General features: G+C 37.8%; 1 protein-coding gene and 1 long non-coding RNA gene across 4 annotated transcripts in view; one reads left to right on the top strand and one right to left on the bottom strand.

The window, feature by feature from the left end:
• The window catches only part of LOC148677644 (RNA-binding protein with multiple splicing-like), a 37,604-nt gene extending 23,658 nt beyond the window's left edge, over positions 1–13,946 (bottom strand). For 2 of the 3 annotated variants that reach the window (XM_088614734.1, XM_088614809.1), the window contains exons 1-2: positions 13,480–13,940; positions 300–377 (exon numbers count right to left, since the gene is read on the bottom strand). In XM_088614734.1, coding sequence (XP_088470860.1) covers positions 300–377; positions 13,480–13,542 — 141 coding nt within the window. In that variant the 5' untranslated portion in view covers positions 13,543–13,940. Of the gene's footprint in view, positions 1–299; positions 378–13,479 lie in introns of all 3 variants that reach the window. The other variant, XM_088614894.1, reaches the window with a different exon arrangement.
• On the top strand, positions 13,818–24,408 carry LOC148677643 (uncharacterized). Its single transcript, XR_015928917.1, has 2 exons — positions 13,818–13,947; positions 23,500–24,408. It is a non-coding gene; the product is annotated as an uncharacterized LOC148677643 (long non-coding RNA).
• The last annotated feature ends 605 nt before the right edge of the window (positions 24,409–25,013 follow it).

Below are 25,013 nucleotides of genomic sequence, written 5' to 3'. Positions count from 1 at the left end.
ATAAATTACATTTTGATAATGTATTATTTCCCGTTGGGCTCTTGCATTGCATGACTACAATTCATACAACCGCAAAACGACACAAGAACTCTATGTATTGTAACCTTATAAAATACAATTATTTATTGTGTGATTTTAGTTCCCCAAATAATAAATACAGTAAAACAATTTGGTAAGCTCATTCTCTTGTTTTCACGAATCAAAAGCCTGAAATTAACAAAGGAATGCAAAAATATTAAACATCACAGGCAGAAACACATTAAACATAAGTGAAGCAACTGAATCAAATAAAAACCTACCTTAAATGGTCTAAATAAAAGATAAAGTTCTCGTGGCTTGATATCTAATGGTAACCCACTGACAAATAGAGTTCGGACCTAGAGAAAAAAATACAACATTACACTTTGTCAAACAATCATTGAAAAATCATGAAAAGTTCTCAACTTGATGTTACATAGCACTGGAAATCACCTAAATAGTTTTACAGAACTCTGCTTTGTGTGAATGTATATGTAATTTGGGGATTATCAATTTCAGATTACATCATTTAAAGGCTCTGTTATTCTATTTAGTCTCTTTATTGTCCTGTCAGCAGGGTTTAGTAAATCTACAATATGACTGATATCTCTGAAAACCCTCGTAAGTGTTAAACCAGCCTGAATAAGGTATTGATAATGCATTTATCAAATCTTTCCCCCCTCTCCTGTGTGCTAATTATGCAGATTATGCTGAATAAGGATTTGGAATTTTAGGATATATGGTCAAAATTAATGCAATCAAATCAAGGTATGGTATGTTTCAATTGCATAATGCAATTAATAACGCATAATTTAGGATAGTGAGTAAAATGTTGATCACTACAGTATAGGAAAGATATTGCTGCTTTGAAATGAGTCCAGAGAAGATCAACCAGATCAGTTCCAGTGCTTTTCACCCAGGTACTATGGGCTAATTGCATCTTTGTGGTTCCTTTAATTTTGGTTTGTAGCCTGTTTTTTAATTTGAGAAAGGAATCTGACAAAGATCCTGTTTTTTATTGGCTGCCACTGACAGCCTGCTTATTTATGAATGTAAGTGTAAATGTAAATGTTGACAAGAGTCTGATAAATAAGAGATCATACATAAGAACACACAGTTTAATATTTTTCAAAATCTGTGCAAAGTGTCAATTTATACTTGATAACATCAAAGTCAGAGAACTACCAATACACAGAGTATTCTAAAGCTTCTTTATTGTCTTGGAGCAAAGCTGATAACATACCGCCACTATTACAACTGAGTTGAAATCATATTCACAGCCAAAGGTGTCTATGTGAACATGAAAAAGTACTATAAAAAGAAAGAAAAAAACACAACATTTTTGCTGTTAAGCCTTTTTCAGATATGTCACACCTATAATATTCAGTGTTCTGTAACCGACCAGAAACTGTTATTGATGGCAATTGAGCAAATGAATTGTACCCAAGTGGTATTAGATCAAAAGGTGTACATTGCAATCACTTTTTCAGACTTCATGACAGCTTTTAGCAGCTTAGACAGAGATTGTCCATGGAAAGTTAAATATATGACATACTGTGCCATAGTGCTGTACAGACTGGGTTCAAGCTAAATTTCCATTAAATAGCAAAAAGATTCCATTAACCTATTAATGTCTTAATAAGAATTAACAACTAACATACTTATAATACGTCTGGAATCGAAAATTATTGTTGTAGACCCGGTCACACGTTTATTAATGAAAGCTGGGAGGGTCAAGAGTGAAATCAGAATAATATCAGTGGAAAACCAGAAGTGTCCCTTTAAGACACTTACAAATAGAACTACAGAACTATGATAGATCATTGGCAAAGGTGAAAATGTACTAAGACTAAGGGAAACAGGAATAATAACCAATGCCAGAACTGAAAAGGAAATTGTATGAGCTGATAAAACAAACTTATGATCATACAGAGGAAGCTACCTTTTTGGCACACTAATATACTGTATTTCAGTTAGATACTTTCTGTTAAAGCAAACAATCCCATTGGCTGTTTAACCTGATGGTGAACAATTCTGAGTATTGTCAGTTTGTGTTTTTTAAAGTAAAATGATTACAGGAAATAACATGAAACATTTAGACTTTTTAAGGGTGTGATCTCAATGAATGTTTTTGACCCTGACTATGAAATGTTGACTTATACAATTATTTGAGGCTGGTATAAGAATGAACATACCATCTTTGGGTTTTTCCACCTGTTTGGTATTTCAGTTATTAGCTTACAAAACCTTTTAACCTTCTTCTTATCTTTGGTAAATACATACTGTATCACCCAACACCCAATCCAAACTACCCCTCCCAAACCAAAGGAATTCACAAAATACAGTTCCCATTACCTGTCACACTCAGATGTACAGAACACAGTAGTCTCCTCTTAGCAGTTCTAATGTCTTCTAGTTATGCCTTGACCTCAGTAGACTCCTTATTATCTTGAGGCTTTTATTCTGTATGCTATTGAGTATTGTCATCCTCCTGATTTTTTTTATTATTTCTACACTAAAGCATCTACACCATGTTTTTTGAGCACTTATCACGTTTATGACATGATATAAGCTTCCATTGACTGCAGATCCATCTGTATCCAGTTCATTGATTATATGCCCTGTCTCATTCCTTCAAACCTTTTTTTTTAATTAAGAAGTTTAATTTTAGGCTCACATACTGTATAAGAGATTACAATATTGATCAAAAGACAGTGTTTTACACTTAGTTTCCAAGTCAGTAGACTAAGTTCCAAGTTAGTACACTTAGTTTCCAACAACTTAACATTGCATCATAAACATTTCTTCCTCTGTATGTCCTATCACATTATTGTGAGTAATTTATGTGTGTAGAAATAATAGCCCCAATAATATAATATTTTTTATTATTTGCTACATACCATCCTGATGTCATCATACGTACTTGCTCCCATGTCTGCATGTGGTCTACAGCACACTCCTCTTGTTATTAAGCCTTTAAAATTCCTCATTCTCAGTTTAACCAATGTACTGTAGATTCTAAACTACCTTTACTCTTGTACTTTTCTTTTTCAGTTCTTTAATTTCCACAATATTTTTGATGTATAGTCGCATACCACCCCTTTCTATCCTGCCTTTATATGTATATATGTACATCCGTTAGTTTTATATTCATTCCCATCCTCCTCCCTAGTTATATTTCGGTTATTTCTGTAATGCTGTAGTTTTGTATTCATGTACAGTATTACCCTCAAGCTCTAGAATTTTTGACCAGACCTTTCATGATCCCAACGGAATTAACCTGGTTGAGTTCCCTGCTCCTAAGTTCTCTAATTTAGATATTCTTCACCTATTTTACACATTCAGTTCCATAATATATCAACACCTCTTATTCAAGGGTAGTCTGGCTTGTATAGATACCATTTGTTCCAGAATGACATCCAATGCCATGAAACTAATACCCTCTTCTCTGCACCAATCCAAAATGTTAAATTTATATTAATATTTAACCAAGTATTAAATCTCCTTAGTTCCCGTTTCTTCCTGGCACTTGGATGTGGCACTGGTTGAATTCCTGGGAAAACCACTATAACGTTTAATTCTAATAAATCTATTTTATTTCTGAAGTCTTTTTAAGTAACTCAAAGTGCTAATGTGAAGTGTAACCAAAGTTCCCTGCTATACTCCTTTGCTCGGATAGCTTTGCCTATTTTTGTGTACTTGTTTCAGTTATTTTTTTAAATGCAACGCTTTTTATATTAACGAAAATATTTTCTTCAGTTAATTCTACTAAGGAAGAACTACTTTACACTACTGTGAAAATAATTGATCTAAAATGTTTTGTTATTGGATAAATTACATCTGAAAATGATGGTCTCTGAAAAAGAAATATGATTTTTTAATTATTTGTTCTTACTGTTCTGTTCTGCGTTAAGCTTCCTTAACTGCTGGAGCAGTTTCACTTCTAAGTTTGTTAAAAGCTGTTTTTCAGGGATATTAATATTTTTTTTTACTATAATAAAGTTAAAGTGCCCCTTCTTTAGAACAAAAAACTTTAGAGGAATCATAGTTTTTAAAATTGTAATGATCACAACATGTACTTAAAGACATGCCTTTGTATATTGTTCACAAGTTCTTTCTTTCAGCTGTTATTGCTAGAAGTACTGTTGCGAAAATTACTTTTGAATAATGCTGAATTAGCCATGTTGCTCATGAATCATTTACCATGTATGTTTCTATTAACCTCTCTTTGTTTTTCATGCTAGAAAAAATACTCTTGGGAAGAAAAGGAATTCATATCGTAAGTAGGTTCAGATTTTCAGAACCACAACATAGTTGCTTAGCAACCATGATAAACTTTCATGAGCTAGAGTCCTTAAAAAGTTCAAATCCTATTTAGGAAACCTTTCCTACATTCCCTCCAGGTTACATAAAGTTTTAATTTCCTGTATAAGTTTTTGTTTTTAGGTAATACATACATCCCTGTTTTGGAGTAATTGTAATGTTAGAAATTTTACATGATTTTATTTGTTGATAAGTGACAGAAAACATTAATCAGGTAATAGATTTCTAAAAAGGTTTGACTCCCATCAAGACAGTCATAACTATTATGCAATGGCTACAGTGGCTTGAGGAGAAAAGATGTTTTATCAGAATGAGGCTTGATAAAGTGCTTTATTTCTCTCACTATTTGGCACTGATTTTTGTGTAATGTTTGCTTTTACTATATTTATTAACGTTTCTTAGTTTTGAGAAATGACCCTTCTTTAGGAGTCTGGAGTCTGGCATCCAGACAACATGACCAATCCAATGGAGCTAATGAGCATTAACTCAATGCGTGACAAGCCCAATTTCTGACCTTCTAGTAAGGAATTTATATTTACAACTGATACCTTGCCAATGATCCCACTGCAGAGAAAGGCACTTCATCTAACTCTGGCTTTGAAGCCTTCAAGTAAAATAAGTCTGTCCATCTTCAGGATTCCATAAGAATTTGGTCGACCTTCACTTACAAACTGCCCTTGGTTTTGTCATCTGAATCTAGACTAAGAGCATATGCACAAATGTCACTGTTGTACTGGTCCCATGGTCATTTGAGATGAAGAGTCAGGATTATATTCATTGATTCCAATGGGGAACTCATAAAGGTGCTTTACGATTTAATTTCTGAAATCCAACTCCATCAATCCAACATCTCTCCTCTGACTTTCCCTTCCAGAAGTGTAGTCACCTCCATGTACCTTGAGTTGCCCTTCTTTAGCTCATACAGTATGTTTTCATTTAGAATAATGATATTAATATCATACCTCCTGGGTTCTTGGGTCACACATGTATTATTACCTTCTGGGCAGTCATTGCCTGGACTTGCCACTAGAGTCCTGATATTAAGTTCTGAATTTTAATGTTCTATTCTGTGCTTTCCAACTACATACGTAGATGTAACCTCTCCGGACAACACTACCCAATCAGAAGTGTATCTAGGTAAGAAGTCTAGCTCCTTCTCCAAGGGCTGCTCATTTCCAGTTACAGCTGCTGAATTGCACTTCTGCCTCAATCCAAGTACTTACTGAACATCTTGTATCAGCTTCCTCCCTGCCAGATCATGACTAGGGTCTTCCATACCTTATCATTGTACCCCCTTTATTGTTTTCCAGATGTTCCAGGTGGTAAATTTTGATCTCCTTGTTCCTGGCTGCCAGAGGCAGTCAAGCTCTGGTATTAACAGATCTTACCCCAAACAAGATCCTGTGAGAAAGCTTAGGCAGAAGTCAATGTCTTCCACTGCAGAATCACATTGTGGAGCTAGCAAATAACTTTAACTTCTCTGTAGTTTGTGTACTTCTTCTTTTTTGTATTAGAGCTAATCATGGGCTCAAATGATATTGACTGTAGTGTAGAAGTACCTGACATGAATATAATATTGTATGTGACCACAACAGACTTTATAATATTTTGGACAAAAATGCGTTTACAAGTAATTAAATGCCAGAGCCAAGGTAACTAATGCCAGAGCCAAAAACATAAAGAGCAAACCTAGTTTTATCCCTTTTAATGTTAATATTTAAACCATTAGTATTCAGTATACTTGCTACTGTCACTGTATATTTACATTACACTAACAATAATAAGATATCAAAGGATAAACCAAACTTCTATAGATAATTAAATAATCTAATGTAAGATCTATTTCTTAGATCTTATAATTTACGTAACACTAAAAGTAGATTAATGAGGAGTAAGGTGATCAACACATGATCAGAAAACAAGTTATACATAAGTGTTTATTGAAAAGCTGGGAAAAACTGGGTATAAGTTTTGTCTTAACCATCTTGGTTGAGGGCCAACCCCCTGGCCATAGGATGAGTTAGGACCCTCATACAGAGACGGAAAGAGAGAGAATGTAACCAAGGGGTAATGCAAAAGTGGAGACGAGGTGGAGGAGAAGGGATACAAAAAAAGAGTATGAGTAACGAAGGGGCTTACTGTGTTTTTTATAGCATGATGTGATATCATGGTGGAATACAAGTTAGAACAGCAGAAGCAAAACAGAACTGACTTAAACAGGGGACTTGTCCATAGAAGGCCCTGTTGGGGACTCCATGTTGGTGGTAGTTGCCATGACTACACCTGCCAGGACAGGAGCCCCGCATAAATTTTGGCATCTCAGCTGGAGTAAGGGATAAAAAGGGAACACTCCCCTCTGGAGAGGCAGATAGCTGCTGGGCTGTGAGACGAGTGCCTTTTGTTGTTTCTTTTCTGTGCCTGCTCGTCGCCACTGAAATTCAAAGCACACACTTTGCTGTTTAGGTTTGGGTTTAAGCCCTTGTGCATCCGTATTCCTCAGACCCCATGCAAACTGAACAGCACTGCAGCATTATTCAAAATGTCGAAAATTCATGGATATAAATAAAAAGCCTAACATAATGACAAACATAACCTGTAAGTTCTGTAAAACAATCACTGTGGAAAGGTTTTGTAATGAGAAAACTGTTTTTGCAGAGATAAAAAAACAGCTTGTGGTTGTCTGTTTAAAAAATCAAAAGTGTAAAAACATTCACATCACAAAGAAAACCTGTTCTGAGAAATTCCATTGAACAGCATGAATTTTCTTTTAAGAGAATTAGAATTGATTTTTTTGTATCTTAACTGCAATGTTTGTTAACTTTAGAGTTTCTTGTTCCGATTGCTATACACAGTACTCTAGAGGACTTGACAAACAGGACTTTGGATCCAAAATTTCTTGAAAAAAATGACTAACAGCATTCCAAGTCAGCCTGCGGAAGGAAAACAAGATAAGTCACTGGTTTGCCTTTTATTCTCTAATTTATTCTCTTAACATATTCTGTTACTGATTTCCACTGAAACATACTGTACTGTGCAATTGGGCCTCGAACTTGCTGATTCTGGAATTAAATAAGTTATCAATTCATGCTTCCCCCCTGCAAGATGTATAGCTGGTGATTAAGAAAGAGGTTTCATTGCATTGCTTTCGGCAGCATTTCCTGCAAGTTATTCATCTGAGCAGCCAGCAGCCTTTCCATGTACTATTCTGTCATGTTTGGCTTCCATGACCATAAATGGACCGTTCCAGAGTTTAGGGTCATGTTTGTGTGATATGTGATAAGACCTAGTGCAGTGTGCCAGAGGAGCAAACAAAAAGGAAAATACCAACTGAAAAAAGGAGGGCTTACGAATTAAAGGGACTAGGTAGTGTAGGAGATTCTAAAAGCCAGCTGATTCTTTCGTCGTCTAATATCAAATAAAAAGTGCTCTCCTCTCTGGTTTTTTTTTAGGTGCATCCCAAATATGTATTATGTAACATGAGTAGCAACATGATGTGACAGAGTACAGTAGTTCTGCGCAGAGAGGCCTCTCAATGGATGGCAGAGGGGGTGAACTTATCAGATGGGCTTTTTAACAGATTCATCATGGAATGATCCTATTCTTAACCTAAGTGCAACCAGTCCCACTGCTGTACTCTGCCTAACACAACTTTATGAAGCAAAGCTAGTGAACTTCACAGGCTTAAAAACAGCAAAGGCTGTCTGATTTTATATTTCGTAATCTACATTAATAGTATGATGTAGTCTATCTATTGCACAAACTAGTGCAATATCGTGTTGTCATTAAAAAAATGTAATATACCATATGCAAAAGAACTAGTAATTACGAATTAAAGGTGAGGAGGAGAAGAACCCAAAGAAGGCTCCACAGCCAAAACGTTGTGTTTCTTTTCTTCTCTTTTCAGCATGGAATAAACCTATTACTTGTTCCTTTGCAGCCTACGCACGCTGACGCAGCTACCCACCTGAACTAATATACAGTTTGCCTTCCTGCTTAGAATCAGAGAAATCAAAGTTGATTCATATCTTCGTAATACGTTAATCCATTTAAACAAATAAAGTTCAGCACTCACAGTCCATATGGATGTTTGGGTTTGTCACTATAATGGAATTTGTGGTAACAGTCAGAATATGAGAAAGCCGTAATGTACATGTTAGTTCTACTTGATTGATACACTAGCACTTGACATGATCTGCAATGTCTCTATAAAGGCTCACTTGGTACTGATTACCTTCTGTCAGCAGCAGTTAATAAATAACTAATACACACCTTTCATGTTTCACTAACTTGCAACGATTTACCAGCGCTCAACAAGCTGTGTTCCAGTAATAAATTAGTAACACATACTTTTCGGGTTACCCTTGTTCTGAAGTGTTTCTAAATTTGTCATCACCCTTTCACCTAACACGCAAATAAGGATGTGATTTTTGATTCTCACATGAATGCTACGTAAATGCCTCATTTTTGGTGACATGCTTGAAGAACCTTTTTTTTTACAACATTAATATATCCATTTTGCAGCCGTCAACTAATGGCCAAGATAAGATGACTGTTTCCCCAGCAGAGTTTTATAAATAAACTGCCAGTGTCTGAAGGCCTACTCTGTCATGACCGGCTCGAGGCAGGAGCTGTTTCCTGTGCTTCCTGCAAACCCTGCCATTTTAGGAAGACCTGTCAGATATGTGTCTTAACGAACATTACGGTCAATGTAACCACACAATTCTAGGACTGCCACATGCCCCATGCCAGCATTACTGAGCTTCTTCTTCATTCTGACAGATGCAACCAAATGTCTGTATCTCCACTCTGCAATGACGTACAAAAGGTCTGACTGATTGCGAGACTTGTCATTTGACAAAGTGGATGCAATCCTACATCAGACTGCAACATGCTTTTTTCTATGCGGTTGCAAGAGTAAGCAGATCCACTTGCTATGCGTTTAATTCCTTGTCTCACTGTTTTCAAATTCTGAAGGACTGCAGGAAGAGATGGCAGCAAGTGTGTATTATTATTAGACATGTTTTAGAAAGCATATTTCGTAATTGATTAATGGGAAGTTGTAATGTGACCATTGCGGTTCTGTGCGGGCTCGTGCCCTCCGCCACCCGTTTCGTCCCACAACATCTGGGGCACAAACCTGGGACTCCAGCGTAACACAACAGGGAACCAGCCGCATGAGCTAAAGGAGACCTTCCTCAGCCCAGGCAGCCAAGGTCCCTGCTACGCGTAGTGAGGCACTGACATCACTGTATCCGAACTAGCTCCGCTACACCAACAGCATCACAACATAATCACAGACGAGTAAAACAGGGTCATAGAGTACTGTACTATAATAGAGCCCCTAAAAATCTACAGAAGGGAATTCTACAGTTGTGGAACCACAAAAGTGAAGACTGCAGCACACACAGATCTTAATTTAATCCTTGGACAACACAGAAGATCAGAATCTGTGAACCTCAGGTTCAGACAAGTAGTACAGGAGTTAGTAGTTCTCTTGAATTTGGTAGGAACTACAGTAGGCCATTCAGAGTCTTGTATGTCAACAAAAGACGCTTGCTATTCATTCTATGCTTGACTTGGAGCCAATGAATAGAAGCAAAATGGGTATAATATGATCACTGAAACCAGTCCTTAATAATACCTTGTTAACAAGAATTTTGAACATCCTATAATATTCTAAAAGTCTTCTCCAATACTCCAGCAAGGATATCACGGTTCTTAAAAGGGTAACACTACATAAATTAAAGGCAGACACCTTTTTACATTTAACCTTGAAGTATAGTCATTTCAAGAAGAATACAAAAGATTTTTAATTGATGTCAAGGACTCACTAATCCATCACCAGTTGTCCTAATGCTGCTTTATTTGTTAACCAGCAAGAATAAAAAAGAATAAGTGGAGTAAAACAGGGTAAACTAAGTACTACGTTTATACCACTTTGTAAGCTTCACAAACATAAACAATTTTTTGATAAGACAAAGAGTTTGCAACTAATGAAACCAATTATTGGCACTAATTAATTCTTGTTCATAGCTTGAAAAATTATATCTCTCATGTCAAGTGATTTACTTTATAACTAGGAATTTTGTAGAGAAAGTTCATGCTATATACATTGGCAAAACAGCAAGATTAGCCAACTGTTTTAAGGAACATGTCAAAGCAGAGTGATCTAATGTTCTCTCCAAGCCAATACCTTCTCATTTTACCTCTAAAGGCCATGACTGCACTGACCTTTCTATCTCCTTCCTTTTACAGGGTCTGAAGGACTCTTATTCTAGGAAGACATCAGAATTTAAAGCTATCTTAAAAATAAGGATCACACATTCCACAATCTCTCAATGGTCAAATCATCCAATTCTAAAAAAAACAATAATGTGTTCATTGGAATTAAATCTGTTGTTTGTTTTGTAATAACTTCTACGTGTGCTTCATGTGAAAAAATCTGAAAATCCCCAAAAGCCTTGAGATCTTTTATTATAGGCTTTATCGCACATCTGAAAGCTGAATGTGACAGAATCTCTACTGTACATCACCTGACAAGAAAACATCATTGGAGATGTTTGAAGAAAACAATGTATGATTTCTACAGATTTTTATATCAGTTGTTTGATGTCAGCACCTACAATCTGTGGCCACAATTTTCATTTTAAGATTGCTGACACTGAACATGGGATCACATGTATTTCTTTTATTTAAGTATATTTATTGTTCAGGGTACATTTTTATTAATACAAAACTGAGTAACAATTTAGTTGTCTGAAAAATATGTATTTCATGACTTTTAAGTGTATGCTTCATTTCTTTGTTACTGATAAGTTACTATAGTTTTGAATTTTAATAATATTCACTAATATATGTTTTCACTAAGAACAAATATTCACTAAGAACAAATTAAAAAATACAGAGACAATCTAAAAATACTGCCTACTGACATTGTTAGAATATGAAAAATTTTATTCATTTTTGGGATTCAATATCTCAGCTTCTGGGATATTGCAAGTCTAACACAATGTGCATCTGTGTTCTAAATCCACTTATAAATGTGATATTTGCGACTGGCACTTTGATGAATAAAAACTGTTATCGCTTGTTCCTTCTTAGTATACTCTTACTTCTATGGATGTTCAGTTTCTGTGGAGTTTCAAACAAATCCCCTCTGGGTTTTAAGGAAGGTCACTTGGCAAATACCTTAATTATTTAATAACCCCATCAAACCATTTCATAAAAGGCACTTGCAAATTCAGCGTCATTAATATTGTTGATGAAATTGTTCTCGATCTCCACGATCGTCAGTATAAACATGTCTGTGGATTACACTGCATTTTCAGGCTCAGATTCAGACTGACTGAAGATGCTCTCCGTGTTGTTGATTTTGGAAGTACAGTAAATGTGCAAATCCTTTTAAAATGAGGCACCTGAGGTACCTGAATGTCTAATCTTGTCTAGCAATTAGCAAATGGTTGATTGTGAACCTTTTAGCACAGTAAATGAATGGGAAACCACTACCTCACTTGTAAACTCTATGTTCTGGAGAAAGTGCAACCATTCCCAACTGTCCCATTCCCATAAGGGGAATGTACAACCTCCTTTGTTGTTCAACATCTGTGTAAATGAACCACCTGCTGTCTTGGCGTATGAAGATTCAATTATGAGAACATACATCTGTGATGTCTGCATTGACATACAGTATAGTCCAAAGAAATTAATCAGATAGAAGTTATGTTAGCATCAGAACTAAATGGGTTATTAGGACACTCCAGAATACGAACAAACTGATTCCATGTCCTAAAAAATGTCTCCAGCCTCCTCCATCTCCGAAACCATGACCTTAGCAGACTATGGCATCAGAAGATGGTCTGCAGTCTCTAATCTGAGGAGTTGAAGGCAATGAGATTGCTGTTGTGTGCACTGACATTAGGACATCATTCCATAGTTACAGTATAGAAGAAGCATGTTATTTACACTCATTGTCATCCTTTTTTAAATGATATCTGACAATGAATATGTCTTTGAAGGTGGAGGTGTTAAAGAAGGCAGCCGTCGTTGAATCAACTGATTTATGAACTACGCACATGACTCATGAATGTGACCCTTTATCGCGTCTTTTTTCTATGCGCGCACCCAAACACAGCTTGTCTCTGCAGTGTCACAGCAGTCTCTGAATAGAAGCAACACACTTTAATCACCCTTTAACCTACACACAAATACTACTGCAACCCCAATTTTGAAAAAATAACTTAATTTCTATATCTGCTTTACTGAAATGCACTTGTTAACAACTTCAAGTAAGCATCAATTTCCAATAATAAAAACTGGTAAACCAGATACACCAGTCAGTCATTAATATCATCATGTGATGATGATGAATTTTATTTGATGAATTATAAATACGTTTATACACTTGGCGATTTATGTATTCGCATGGGTACGTAAAGAAAACTGAAAAACCTTCAGTATAAAACTAACTTTATAAAAAAAAGTAACGAAAGATTTTTTTGAACAATAGACATATTATTGGATGAAGTTCGATATTGGCAATAAAAAACTATTGGAAATACATTATCTAGTTCAACGTTCATATACGATCAAACATTTAATATGCAAACGCGTACGCCTGCAAAATGTAATACCATTTGGTTTAAAAAATGTTGATTGTTAATAGTGAGGTTAAGATTAACACACATTTCTTTGGTCGAAAACAGGCGAACTCTTTGTTAAAACGATGCTGCACTGGTTGTTTTCAATATATTATACGATTTAATGAATCATATACTGTATACAGTGATTTGATTAATGGATTAGTGGGTGCTTTAGTATTGGATCAACTACCAATCCAGTTAAATCAGAGCAACATACGCGTCTCCATTCACAATTTCGGGACCAAAACTTCTCAAAGTCAACATCCAGTAGCTCGGTTTCGAAAAGGGTACACGCTAAAGCTTGTACTTGATCTCGAGTGCATCAGCTTTAAAGCCCGAGTGCACACTGTATGTACTATTAATACGTCTAACAAACCTTAAGACACTTGGAAGTAACAAAATGTATTAAAAGTTTTCTCACGGGATTTATCCGGGATCTATTTTATATGGAAAAATGGTAATATGTCGCGAATAGAAGGAATTGAAATACAAATGTTACCTCTTCTTCTTGGCTGTTATATTCATTTAACTCGTTCTCTTTTTCAGTTTTGCTGCTGTTCATTTTGTAAAGCCCGAATTCAAGTTTATGTAAGCTTTTTTTTTTTTAAGGATCCAGCTGTCAGTACAGTTGATATCCAGGAGGCAGATTAGACCCTCAGTATACAGTCCAGAAATTGAAGAATGCTAATCTCTTCAATTAGTCAACATCAAAGAACTTCGGCGTTGAATGGAAACCAGAAAGCCAAAAACAACGAGGAAACCAAGATCAAGAAACGACTAGGGTCTCAGAGTCTGGGTGCCAGGGAATCCTGCCAGTTTCACTTCAGGCTGTTACTCCGGGAAGACGCCTATGAACTCCAATTCCTAGGTCTCCAGAATACTCCACTTTGACTGCTGTGTGAAGAAAACCTGATCATTTCTCTTTTGTTGCTGGTATGGCCAGAACGTCAGACAGATCTCGACAGAAGTAAGCTTTCTCTCATTGGGAGGGTGGGTACAGAGAAACAGGGGGCAGGTCGTATGTTGTGTTCCACTTAAGCCATTAGGAATGTTTCTAAAAACGCAACTTGATAATAAGGATACGAAACAGAAGAGCGCTTCAGGCTGAAAAAGATATGCTAAGAAAGAGAGCGAGAACCAGCAAGAAGGTTTTTGGGGGGTATTTTTCATGTAGCTGTATCAGCGCAATCTTTCTTATACCCCGATACAAAACGATTATTGATCAGTTGTGATACGCACTTCAAGTAGGCACATAGATACTAAACAATGAACACGGGTCTTAAAATGTGTTTTAGTTCTAATTTTAAAGAAAAATCGTATGCGCCTAAACTACATTTAAAAGACAGAAACAGCTTTCGCTCACCAGCATACATTATGCAAAATAAGGAATACTGTATGTAATACGGAGGAAGTCAGTTGTTGATATTGTCTCTTGATTTTTTTCTCCTTTGTTTGATGCAGGCAGTTTAAAGTGCATAGGCTTCCTGGCAGGAACAACTTCCTTCAAAGCCCCCTTGACATTTAATTGAATACTAATTGGGTGGCTGAGATAGCGTGTATAGCTCTGTCCAAGCAGTCTTCATTCAGGATCTTTAAGTCAATAGTTTGTCTTGGAACTACTTGCAACTTTATTCAGTCTTACATAAATGATTCCAAGATTTTCAAACTGTGAAAGGCCAAAGTTGATACAATGATCACTACGCTTAATACTTTCTACAAAAGTTTTCTTTTTCTTTGTAGGCTTCACCTTTTCGTTTTTACCTGCTTTTTTTAACTTTGGAAACAGCTCATCAGCTGATTGCTGTCAAAGGAGATACAGTACCAGGCATGTCTATGTACACTACATTTTGGTCCTGTATACGCTTATCTTTTGGTTTTCTTGTAAAGTAGATTGCACTTTGCAATGATGGTCCATATACTTTTTTTTTAAATCCATAGGACTCATATATAATTAAAACTACAATCGACATTTCTTGTTTTATATTCATCCAATTTGCAGGATATACTAAAGGCAGTACAGTGGCACAGTGGTTAGCATATCTTCCTTGCAGTGCTGTGGCTCTGGGTTAAATTCCAGACCTATCTGCTATTTGCATGGAGTTTGTGTGTTTTCCCCATGTTTGCATTGCTTTCCTCTGGATGCACTGGTTTCCTCCCACAGTCCAGACACATACCATTAGGTTAACTGGCTTCTGTGAAAATTGGTCCTGATGTGAATGTGTGTGTGTCTGTCTACCCTGCAAAGCACTGGTGTCCCATCCAGGGTGAACCCTGCTTAGCTCCTGTTGCTTGCCAGAATAGGCTCTGGCTCCCCCACGACCCTGAATTGGAAGAAGCAGTTAGGAAATGGATGGTAATTCTGTATATACCCCTCCAACACACCCATCTGTCACGGACATTTGACCCACCAGAAACTCCACAGTGCTCTAGAGAGCAAGTGGCATTCTAAATGCACAAATGCAGTGGTATGCTCAGCTAGAATACACTAAAAGTGATGCCAGACTGGTCTTAGTTTAAACACACTTAGTAAACACATACTGTATGAAACTAATGTGTGGGAGATTCTTGGTGTGAACACACACAGTGAACGTGTGTGAAATCTGCTACAAGACAACCGAATCCCTCAGACCAGAAGGAAATTGTGACTCAAGATCAGGGATCAGAGAGTTGATCAATGGACACACAAAAACTACCAGCTACCCTGCTTAGTGAGTGAGGGTATAATTGAAATACGTTTGACTACATGTTTCAATGTACTCCGTCACCAGTTCATATTATCATCTCCAATGCCTTAAACACCTGTATGACAAATGCTGGCCCATGTTCCATAGCAAAGAACTGGAAGATCTGATAAAGCTTTTAAAAGCTGTAAAGTTAGAGTCATCCAAACAAAACTAGTTGATTAGCTGTATAATTGTGGGATTCTAGAGGATGTTTAACATGGATTTAGAAAACTTATTTCTTGCTTGACTAGTTAGAGTTATTTTAACAACCAACAGTAGTAATGGATGCACACAGAGCCTACTCTTATGTGTTGGAAGTAGTACGGATGTAGAGTTTGGTCATTTTTACTGCATCTCATTTTGTAGAGGTAGTTTGACTACCGACGAGGAACATAACTATTGAAGTGTGTTTGGACAGTTGAGGCATTTGACTAGATAAGCTCCCTACATATTTAGGGTTATGCAGATCAGTGAAAACCAGATAACTTGGCAATTTATGAGACCGGAATTCCCCTCCAGCCAGTCCATTCAACTAACACTATCTGTAAAAAGACAGACAGCAAGAAATGAAAAATATCAAGGAAAGAGAAGAGATACAGTTACAGCTTTTACAACTCACTGGGTTTTAATTATATTTGCAAGATAAAACAACAACATGGGTTTACACTTGTTTATTGTCCCTGCAATCCTAGAGCAGGTAAGTGCAAAATGCTACCTTGCCTTTTAACTCTTTCTAACTTCAAAAGGAGGCTTCTCAAAAAGATTTCTCTGAAACTTTGAATGGCGTTTTAAAAAATAACAATAATCCTGATATGAACCTCCTTTGCTTTCTTTACAGGAAGTTACGAGCTTTATGAAGGTACGGCTTTTGCTTTAAATTTGAACAAAAACACATGGAGTGGATTTATTAGTTAGAAACTACATTTCTGAGTTTGACCCAAAAAACATTCTAGGTTAAATAATCAATTAAGTAAAATATGAGGACTATGAAAGAATTGATTAAATTATTAAAAAGTACAGTGTGGTAAAAAGAAATAAAAACAAAACAGGAAAACAGTTTTCTCAGAGATAATCATGTGAAACATTCCTTCTTTTATTTTCATTGGCTTTCCCTTGCAAGTAAGGATGGTTGTCGTCTTTGGCTCTGAATGTGACTAATGAGGCCAATACAGCTTCTTCGAGCTCTTGGGTCAAGTCTTTTTTAACTCTCTTCAATGCTCTTGATTTGCTTCTTGTTCTTTCAAATTGGTTCAGTTATGTGCCATAATCTAATCCAATAAAGCCTATGTTTATGACATGTAAGATTATGATGATAATAAATACAAATAAAATAGAGGATTACCTGTAAAGCACTAGGATTCTAAAGGATAACTACTATGGATTTGGAAAAGATAGGACTTGCTTAAGTAATCTGATCAGAGTTATCTGATCAAGCAACAGCAGTACTGAATTCAAACAGCATTTCTGACATGGTAGGCCAGGTGTAGATTATTGTGTGTTCATAATCGGTGTAGAGTATGTAACGGGAGCCCGTCAAAGCTCCCGCGAAGCATAGTTCAGGACCCTATGCAGACGGTATAATCTGGAACTGGAGAAGGACATCTGGTGACAAAGAGGATCAAGACGGGATGACAGACAGGAGGGTGTGACTACGGTGATCCATTGCTCGGGGGGCGTGGCGATGGCAAACAGGTTCAGGGAAGTCCAAATAGGGGAATCCGGGGCGCAGTCCAAATTCCAAAACGGGAATCCATCCAGGACAAAACAAACACAGTTAAAATCCGGAAAGGGATCTAGAAAAGGGAGAGGGTCAGGGAACCAGGAAGATAAAAACTGGATAATGAGGCCGGGTGCTCCGAGCCCTGGACTCAGCTTGGTCAGGACACCGTTAGGAAGCCTACGCCTTCAAGCCGCGGACGTAGGACAACTTGATGGTAAGTGGTTCTCCAGGCATCTGTCTTCCAATGCAGAGCCAGGAGTAGCGAGAGCGCCCAGTTTAAATAAGGAGGGACAAACAGAGGGCAGGTGCACATAATCTACTAAAATACGAAAGGGCTGGAGTGCCCTTAAGAGGAGGGATTCCGATCATGACATAGTATGTGTCTACCCCCCCTTCCTCCACCCAATAAAGGTTTATACCCCGGAGGAAGGGGTAGCTCTCAGCCGTGGATTCCCGGAGGTTTCCTTTCAGTTAAATGAGGTTTTTCCTCCCCCCAGTGCTGTGCAGCTTATTTATTTGTTTGGGCGTCGGGAGCCGCCCATGAAGGGGGGGGTACTGTCACGCCCTCTGCAGCCAGAGGGCGCTCCTTCTCTGTCCTGTCCCTAGTTTCTGGTCTGCTGTCCTTCCTGTCCCTCTCTTTCCCTTGGGCTATATATTTCCGGGTCTTGCACTCTGTCCTCGCTCAGCATTGACGTTCGGATGTCCTGAGACCCGCCTAGCACCAGGGCGCCCCACGTCCGCTCCCTGAGGGCATAGGTTTCTATACGGCATTCCTGAACTCTTTGCACTAATGAGCCCGGGCCTTTTTCCCGTCTCGCCGCTACGCATATGGGTCTTTTTCCGCTCTCCTGCTCCCCACGGTTAGTCCCTTTGGACGTCCGTGACAGTATGTCTCAGGACCTTAGAAAATGTGTGGAGAAATTTCCAAAGGTTCTGTGTCATTTGTAGTGATTGAATATTCTTACAGTCCTGATCTCTAAGGAGTGGGAAAGAGGACCCACATGTTGGCCCAGTCCCCATCATTTGATCTGTCATATGATAGTTTTCACTCCATCCTTGTTCTTAGGTATATGGCTGGTAATTTATATTCCCTTGGATTACAAGCCTGCAAAATTCTACAGAGACAGAGGCTGGCAACAATCTAGAGGGATAATTTCCAGTACAGTAAATGGCAATTGAACTTCATTAGCATTAAACCAGATGCTCCCTTCTTCATTATTAGATTACCACAAGAAGAAAATCCTTTTGCTCCAGATGATGATTTGTATAAGATAAAGGATGTACCATCTTCCATTCCCAATACTCACCTGCTACATAACCTTATTGATGCACCCATATTGATGCATATTCTGCAAAAGATGACCAAATGTAGAAGATGCAGAAAGCGCAAAGGATGAAGAATAGGAAGATTAATAATAAGATGAGAAGATGAGTCCTAGAATGACGATGCTTCTACTCTCTTGGTGCACTCTGTATTCATAATGTTGTAATTAAAATAAAAAAGTGACATTTCTAGAAAATTGCAACTTAAAGAGAACGAAATAAATGTAAGATGTACTGTAAATAAAAAATGCCTGTCCTTTAACAATGCAATACACAATGCAATGTAATATTGCTTTATTAAACAAGGCAATTTGGTATAACATGATGTTTTTATTCATGACTTTGAGCAGTTAAATTTTAATTATTGTCAGGGGGTAGTAGTTGCAGAAGCTCTTTTTAACCCATTAAAATTGATTTGCCAAGCAACCTCAGCAAATGCATCTTTAGGGCATAAAAGACAGCATTTTCCTTCCTCAATAAATAGTGAGAGAACAACTAGACTTTGCAGCTATTTCTCGACAGTAAGACTGTCATGTGGATGTCTCAGTATCAAAACTAAAAAGGATAGGGTAGCTTTTGCAAAATAGAATTGTATTTGTCCATATATCTCCCAGTCAATTATTCTTATTGATTATTAGAATATTGTCTCACTGTGAGAGCTTTCTGCTAATAATGTGTGTTCAGTGTACTCAGTGTTAAGTAGTCTCTGTGTGTGTGTTTTGTGTTAAGGTAGTGTAGCAGTTAGGGTTGGGACACGGGAGGTAAAACGTCTTTATAAATATTTCACACCAGTGTTTGTTGGGAGGAAACCTACATACAGTGTGCTCTGCAGTCTCTCTGTTGCAGATGGCTTTGTCCTACCCAGTGAGTGTCAAGATATACTGTAGAGAGGATCTCCAAGGGTTACAGAGGAATGGCAAACTGTATTGTCTGTACCACTCATTTTCCTTTGTTATTTTGAACTTGTTGGTCACTTAATCCCAGTTACCATATAAATAACATGTTAAAAAAGGAACAGCAAAGTTAAATAAAACGTAAAGTAATTGTAGGCATCTTAACATAGTTTTGTTTCTCTGTGCGCATTATTTGTGGTTCACATAATTTCGTAATTAATACACCTGCCTTCACAAAGATCTTCAGTCAGGTAGTGAATTTCAAGCACGTGTGTATATTGTACATCAACAAAACTGGACATCTTTGTAAGGGGGTGAATACTTTTGGATGGTACAGCACGAAATCAGTACGTCCCGTGTCCTTTTGAGCAAGAGGCAGCAGTGCAGTGAAGTGCCATTGCTTCTATATATAGATTCAAACCACACGGCAGCAATTCTCACAGCACTTTGCTCCCACCCGGTGTGCTCTGTCATTTCCAGACTTTCTCTGATCAAGCTAACCTGCTTTGCAGGATGTGGTAATACTGTTGGCCCACAGTTTCATTAAAGTCAATGAAGCAGATTGAGAAAGGCTGCCTTGCCATTAGCCTGCCATTTTGCTCTTTTCATGACTGACTTAGGAAATGGGTCAAATTGTAGAGCAGACACTCTGGCCAAGGCAAATCACATTTCTCCACCGTTTGCTTTCACAGCAACATTTCAATTCCTGGCAGCTGGCCTCCTTAAAAACGTTTAATTTCATCCCGTATTCCTTTACAAATAAATGAAGGTGGATAAAGGCTTCTGTTTTAACGCTACTTGGGGCTGTAAATGAATTTGTAAAATGCTAAAAATTAAAAAAAAAAGCTACAAGAAATGACCCCACATGGCAATAAAGAAAAATCTTTCCAGTGTCTTTAAGAATCTTGATTCCCAATAATGTTTATACAAAGTAAAAAAAACAGAGGTGAAGATAATTGTTTTGTATGACTAATACTACAGATAGTGGGGGGTTATAATCAGTTCATCTTTTTGATGCCTTAATGTTTTCTCTAAACATAAATACGACCCATATTCTACACATCATGGATACGTTCTAATCCTTATGAAGTATAGGAGGTAATTAAAGTGAACTTTGCTCTGTAAATTGCTTTATTCCAATACTTCATTTACAGTTAATTTAATGCTACTTTGTCAAGATTTGCTTATATTTACAGGAATGAAAAAGGACTGCTTTCTGGTTTGTTATGAGAACCCTTATCAGAACTGCTCTTTTATGGCAAACCTGCATGAGTGGCAAGCTACACATCTGCTCCTGACATGAACCACAGTGGAGAAAGCACGGTTGCTTTCTCTGGCAGACGAGCTCTCTGTCTAAGTGATGAGCAACATTCCAGCTAGAGCTGGCACCAGGCAGCTACGGTAATTCCTGGATGTGTTGGGTGTTCGGCACAAGTTCCAGAATGCACTGGGCCCGTTCTGAATGTTGCCCCACCACAATGTTTGTGCAAGATGTAAGTGACAACAGCCTAATTTGGAGTTTCCAAATACATGTCACCAGACACTTCAGTGTCAATAGTTTACTCAAACGTGTTATTTCCTATATGTTTTCTGTAGACGTCTAGACATTACAACGTTACTTTGAAATACAGCAAGATTGTGGGAAACATGTTCAGTCAACTGTGGCATGATGCTGCCAGTGCAGACCCTGTGGTTAACTGTAGGAAATTGCCAGTCTTTTTCCATTCCCTTAAGGAAAGTCATAAGGCTTTTTAACAGCTGACCAAACTCCTTGGCACTCCTTTTCCAGCCAGATTAATATTTTGTTCATTTTATAACAATATAAAATGTTCATTAACAGTCAAAATTGTTTTTTGAATTTTCCAAAATTAATTTTGATGAGCTACATTTATTTAGTGGGAGGGGGCTGGTAGGCAAATTTCAGTTTGTTCACACATACTGTAAATATTACATTCAGATCCATAGGTTACTTCCTCATGGATGTGTGAGCAAGGAGTACATTTCCTAACGTGATTTGAACAAACAGATACTATCGCATACCTCTTTTGTATTTTCTAATGTTTCTTAAAGAATGTGGAGAATCTTTGTGACAAAAAAAAACATCCACAAAGATAAAAAAACTGGCTTGTACCTACACTGTTTTGCAGACGGTGAGATCATGACATCTTGCGGAAAACATTTTGTCAGGGTTCCATGCATAGGTGTGTGTAGGTTGCATTGTGAAGGATGGGGTAAAATATTACTTTTCAAAGTAAGATAAATCTGTACACCAGTAACCTTTTCAATACGGGGAAGCTACAATAGTAGTGTGCTCAGAAAAACAAACCATATTTTCCAAAATTCTACTGAAACATCTTTAATTTGTAAACAGTGACTCCTGGAAATATACGGCACAGAAAGACTTTGCAATATTTTTTTTTCTTTACCAAAGTAATGATATAGTATGGTACAGTTGTCTCAGCTGAGGAAACGGTGAAAGGGTTAAGGAGAAGGCAAGACTGATAGGAACCACCTTAAGCATTTTTAAATGTGAGTTCCAAAGTGTTGACATATGTTTCTATAATGAATTACAATTCCCCCTTGGAATGTTTTTCAGCTCTTACAATTGCAGATCAGGGTAGGGGGAAGGGAGAGATAAATCAAAGAAAGGAAGGTCTGCAGAATTTTGGTATTACAAAATTCTCAACTAATATAGCTCTGGAGTAGTTCTGTTCCTAATGTAGGACATCTGTGACAGCCTTTCTTTCTTGATTTCACAAAAAGGCCATCAGCCAAATGTTTAAAATGTATCTACGTACAGTGCCCTCCAAATGTATTGGGACAACAAAGTCAAAACTGTGGAATTGGGTAATTCCAAGCATTCCTTTGATCGTATTATAACAAAAACATACTTTGTGTTCAACCCAGTGATCTCAACCGACCAGAAGTATTCACTTTAAGTACATTTCAATGTTTATAAGTCATTATTATTACCCATCAATCATATTCATAGCTGGATAACAAATACAAATTGATTGATTGTAATTTGTAGTTTATTGTATATACCGGACCAACACAGCATACTACTGCCCACTGTTCTTATAATTTGTAATAATTTGTATAATTAGATACACTACAATGTGAAAAAGAGACTGACTTGATATACCCTAGTTAATGTTTAAGAGAATGAAAGTTAATACATTACATATATTGGACGTTAACATCCTGTACTTGCCTAAATGAAATTTCCCACGATTTTATTTTGATAAACTTGTAAACATTAAATTCCCTAGGGACATCAACATCCAAGAATTGAATGCATTGTGGGTGTTTGGATAACTTGGTGAGATAAGTTTGTCTTAATCCTCCTGGCTAATGGGTAGCCTCCTGGCCATAGGACTACAAGGCTCGGACCCCATTCAGAGAGGAGTGGACCAAGGGTCAGCTGCAAGCTGGGGATGGAGTGGAGGAGGGATGCTTGAGACAAATGCAACGGGAGCCATTTGATTTTGGTATCTATAGCTAATTTCATAATGATGGTGTTACCCCCGGGCTGGGAGGAGCTTGCAGTCTGGCATTGTCATGGCAACCCGACGTATTCCCACAAACTCTTGCCCGTCCATCGGCCCCATGAGAACGAGCTCGGGCCATCTTTCTGTCCCTCTGACAATCTATTAGTCAGGCAGCAAATCTAGCAATCAATGGCCTGACTGATCCGCCTATTTCAGGCTCAGTTCCCTGCTGGACCAGCGCTCTGACATTGAGCTCTCTGGAGCCACCTGGCCACTAGCTTTGCATTCGTCTAGCAAGCGCTAAATCTAATTTTTCAAAAAGCATCTCGATCTAGTGGAGACGTTTATTTTCTCTCCTGTTCTCTCCAGGCAGCCTCTGTACAGCTTCCCTGCTGCCTGCCGTCGGGGGCAGCCCTCGTTCACCTGCGCCACTCCCTGCTTCTCCCGGCAACCCCTTCTAATCCGGCTGAACCTGCTGCCTGCCTCCCAGCCAGCCCCTGCTCAGTGGCTCCACTGCCATTGACCCCAGACAGCCGTCATTCTGCTGCCCTGCTCCTGTCACCCCAGACAGCGCTTCAGCGCTTCACCACCTGACCACGCTACCCTTCTGGTTAGGCAATCAGCACACCGCGTCCGTTTGTCTTCATGACGCTGTTGCTCTTATGTTTTGGAGTTACTGCGTTACGGCACTCAGGCGCTTTGGCTGGTTTTTGCCTTTCACTGTCAGTGCACAATGAAGAGCAGATGTATGCGAAACCTGTCCGCTTCTGTCCCTGGTTTTCAGCGGTGTAACTGTCACTCCTCTGCCACCTGCCTTTTCCCTTGACTGACCAGCCCGCTAGCAACACCTAATCAGCCTGCCTGCTGAAGCTCACTACCACTCAGCTTTCCAGAATCCCCTCAGAAGCTCCCACATCTCCTTTTCTGTCATGCTGTCACAATGCATGTCTTCCATTTACAGTAAATAACCTACTCATAAAGTATGAATAAATTAATGCTCAAGTACGTCCTTATCCTTATCCGTCTCTAGTCTCTCTCGTCTCTTAACATATAGAACTACTGAAATAATAAAAGACATTTCTTCTGTCGTCAGGATTTTTGAAAGAGACATCTTTTTTTATGATTAAAATGAAAATTTTGTTATATATTCAGCAAAATCTTGGAGTTAGATACCAGTACAGTACAGCTGTGTGTAGTTCTTTAAAGGGCTCAGTGGCCTTGGCATTAAGATACGAGATGTATATTTATAATCAAAGACAATTTGAACAGAAATATTAATGTATGAGGTGGGTGATTATTTTACTGAACACATAATTGCTATACAGTACATTGTTTTTTAACAAATATTTACTCATACTTTATTACTAATTTCAGAACAATAAAACTTGCAGGAAAGCAATCAAAAACGGCTTAAATTTTTGTTGTACTTGAGTTCATGGGAGAATTAAAACAATTCTGGCCAAATAAAATGTATACCACAGATATTTATAGGTCACCTTTCACTGTTAAACTGGAAAGGGAGTCTGGATGTAAAGGCCAGCTGTCAGAAAAGTTTTATCTTTCCAGCAGTTTGTGGCCTTTTGAACATGACATATCAGTTTAAACATATATACAGTATGCTGTGTTGTGGTTGTGGAGTGGTCAAGTATTTTTTTTCCAGGTAACCGAAAAACCTTGAGTTTCAATTTTTGCATCTGGAGAGGAGAGTGGAGTGTGCTTGTCAGCTAAAAAAAATGTGTGCTGTTCATAACAGAAATATTGGTTTATAAAAAAAAATGTAATTTTTCTCATTCTTTATCAGCACAATTTATGAGTATATATTGCATAAATAACTCTGTTCAAAATATTTTGGGATTAGAAATTAAGAGCATATTAAACTATTC

Source organism: Lepisosteus platostomus, chromosome 1, assembly GCF_059453375.1.
Source record: "Lepisosteus platostomus isolate fLepPlt1 chromosome 1, fLepPlt1.hap1, whole genome shotgun sequence".
In the NCBI taxonomy this organism is placed as follows: Eukaryota; Metazoa; Chordata; class Actinopteri; order Semionotiformes; family Lepisosteidae; genus Lepisosteus; species Lepisosteus platostomus.
The sequence above is the reverse complement of the archived record's forward strand: the minus strand, read 5'-3'. Positions and strand labels throughout refer to the sequence as shown.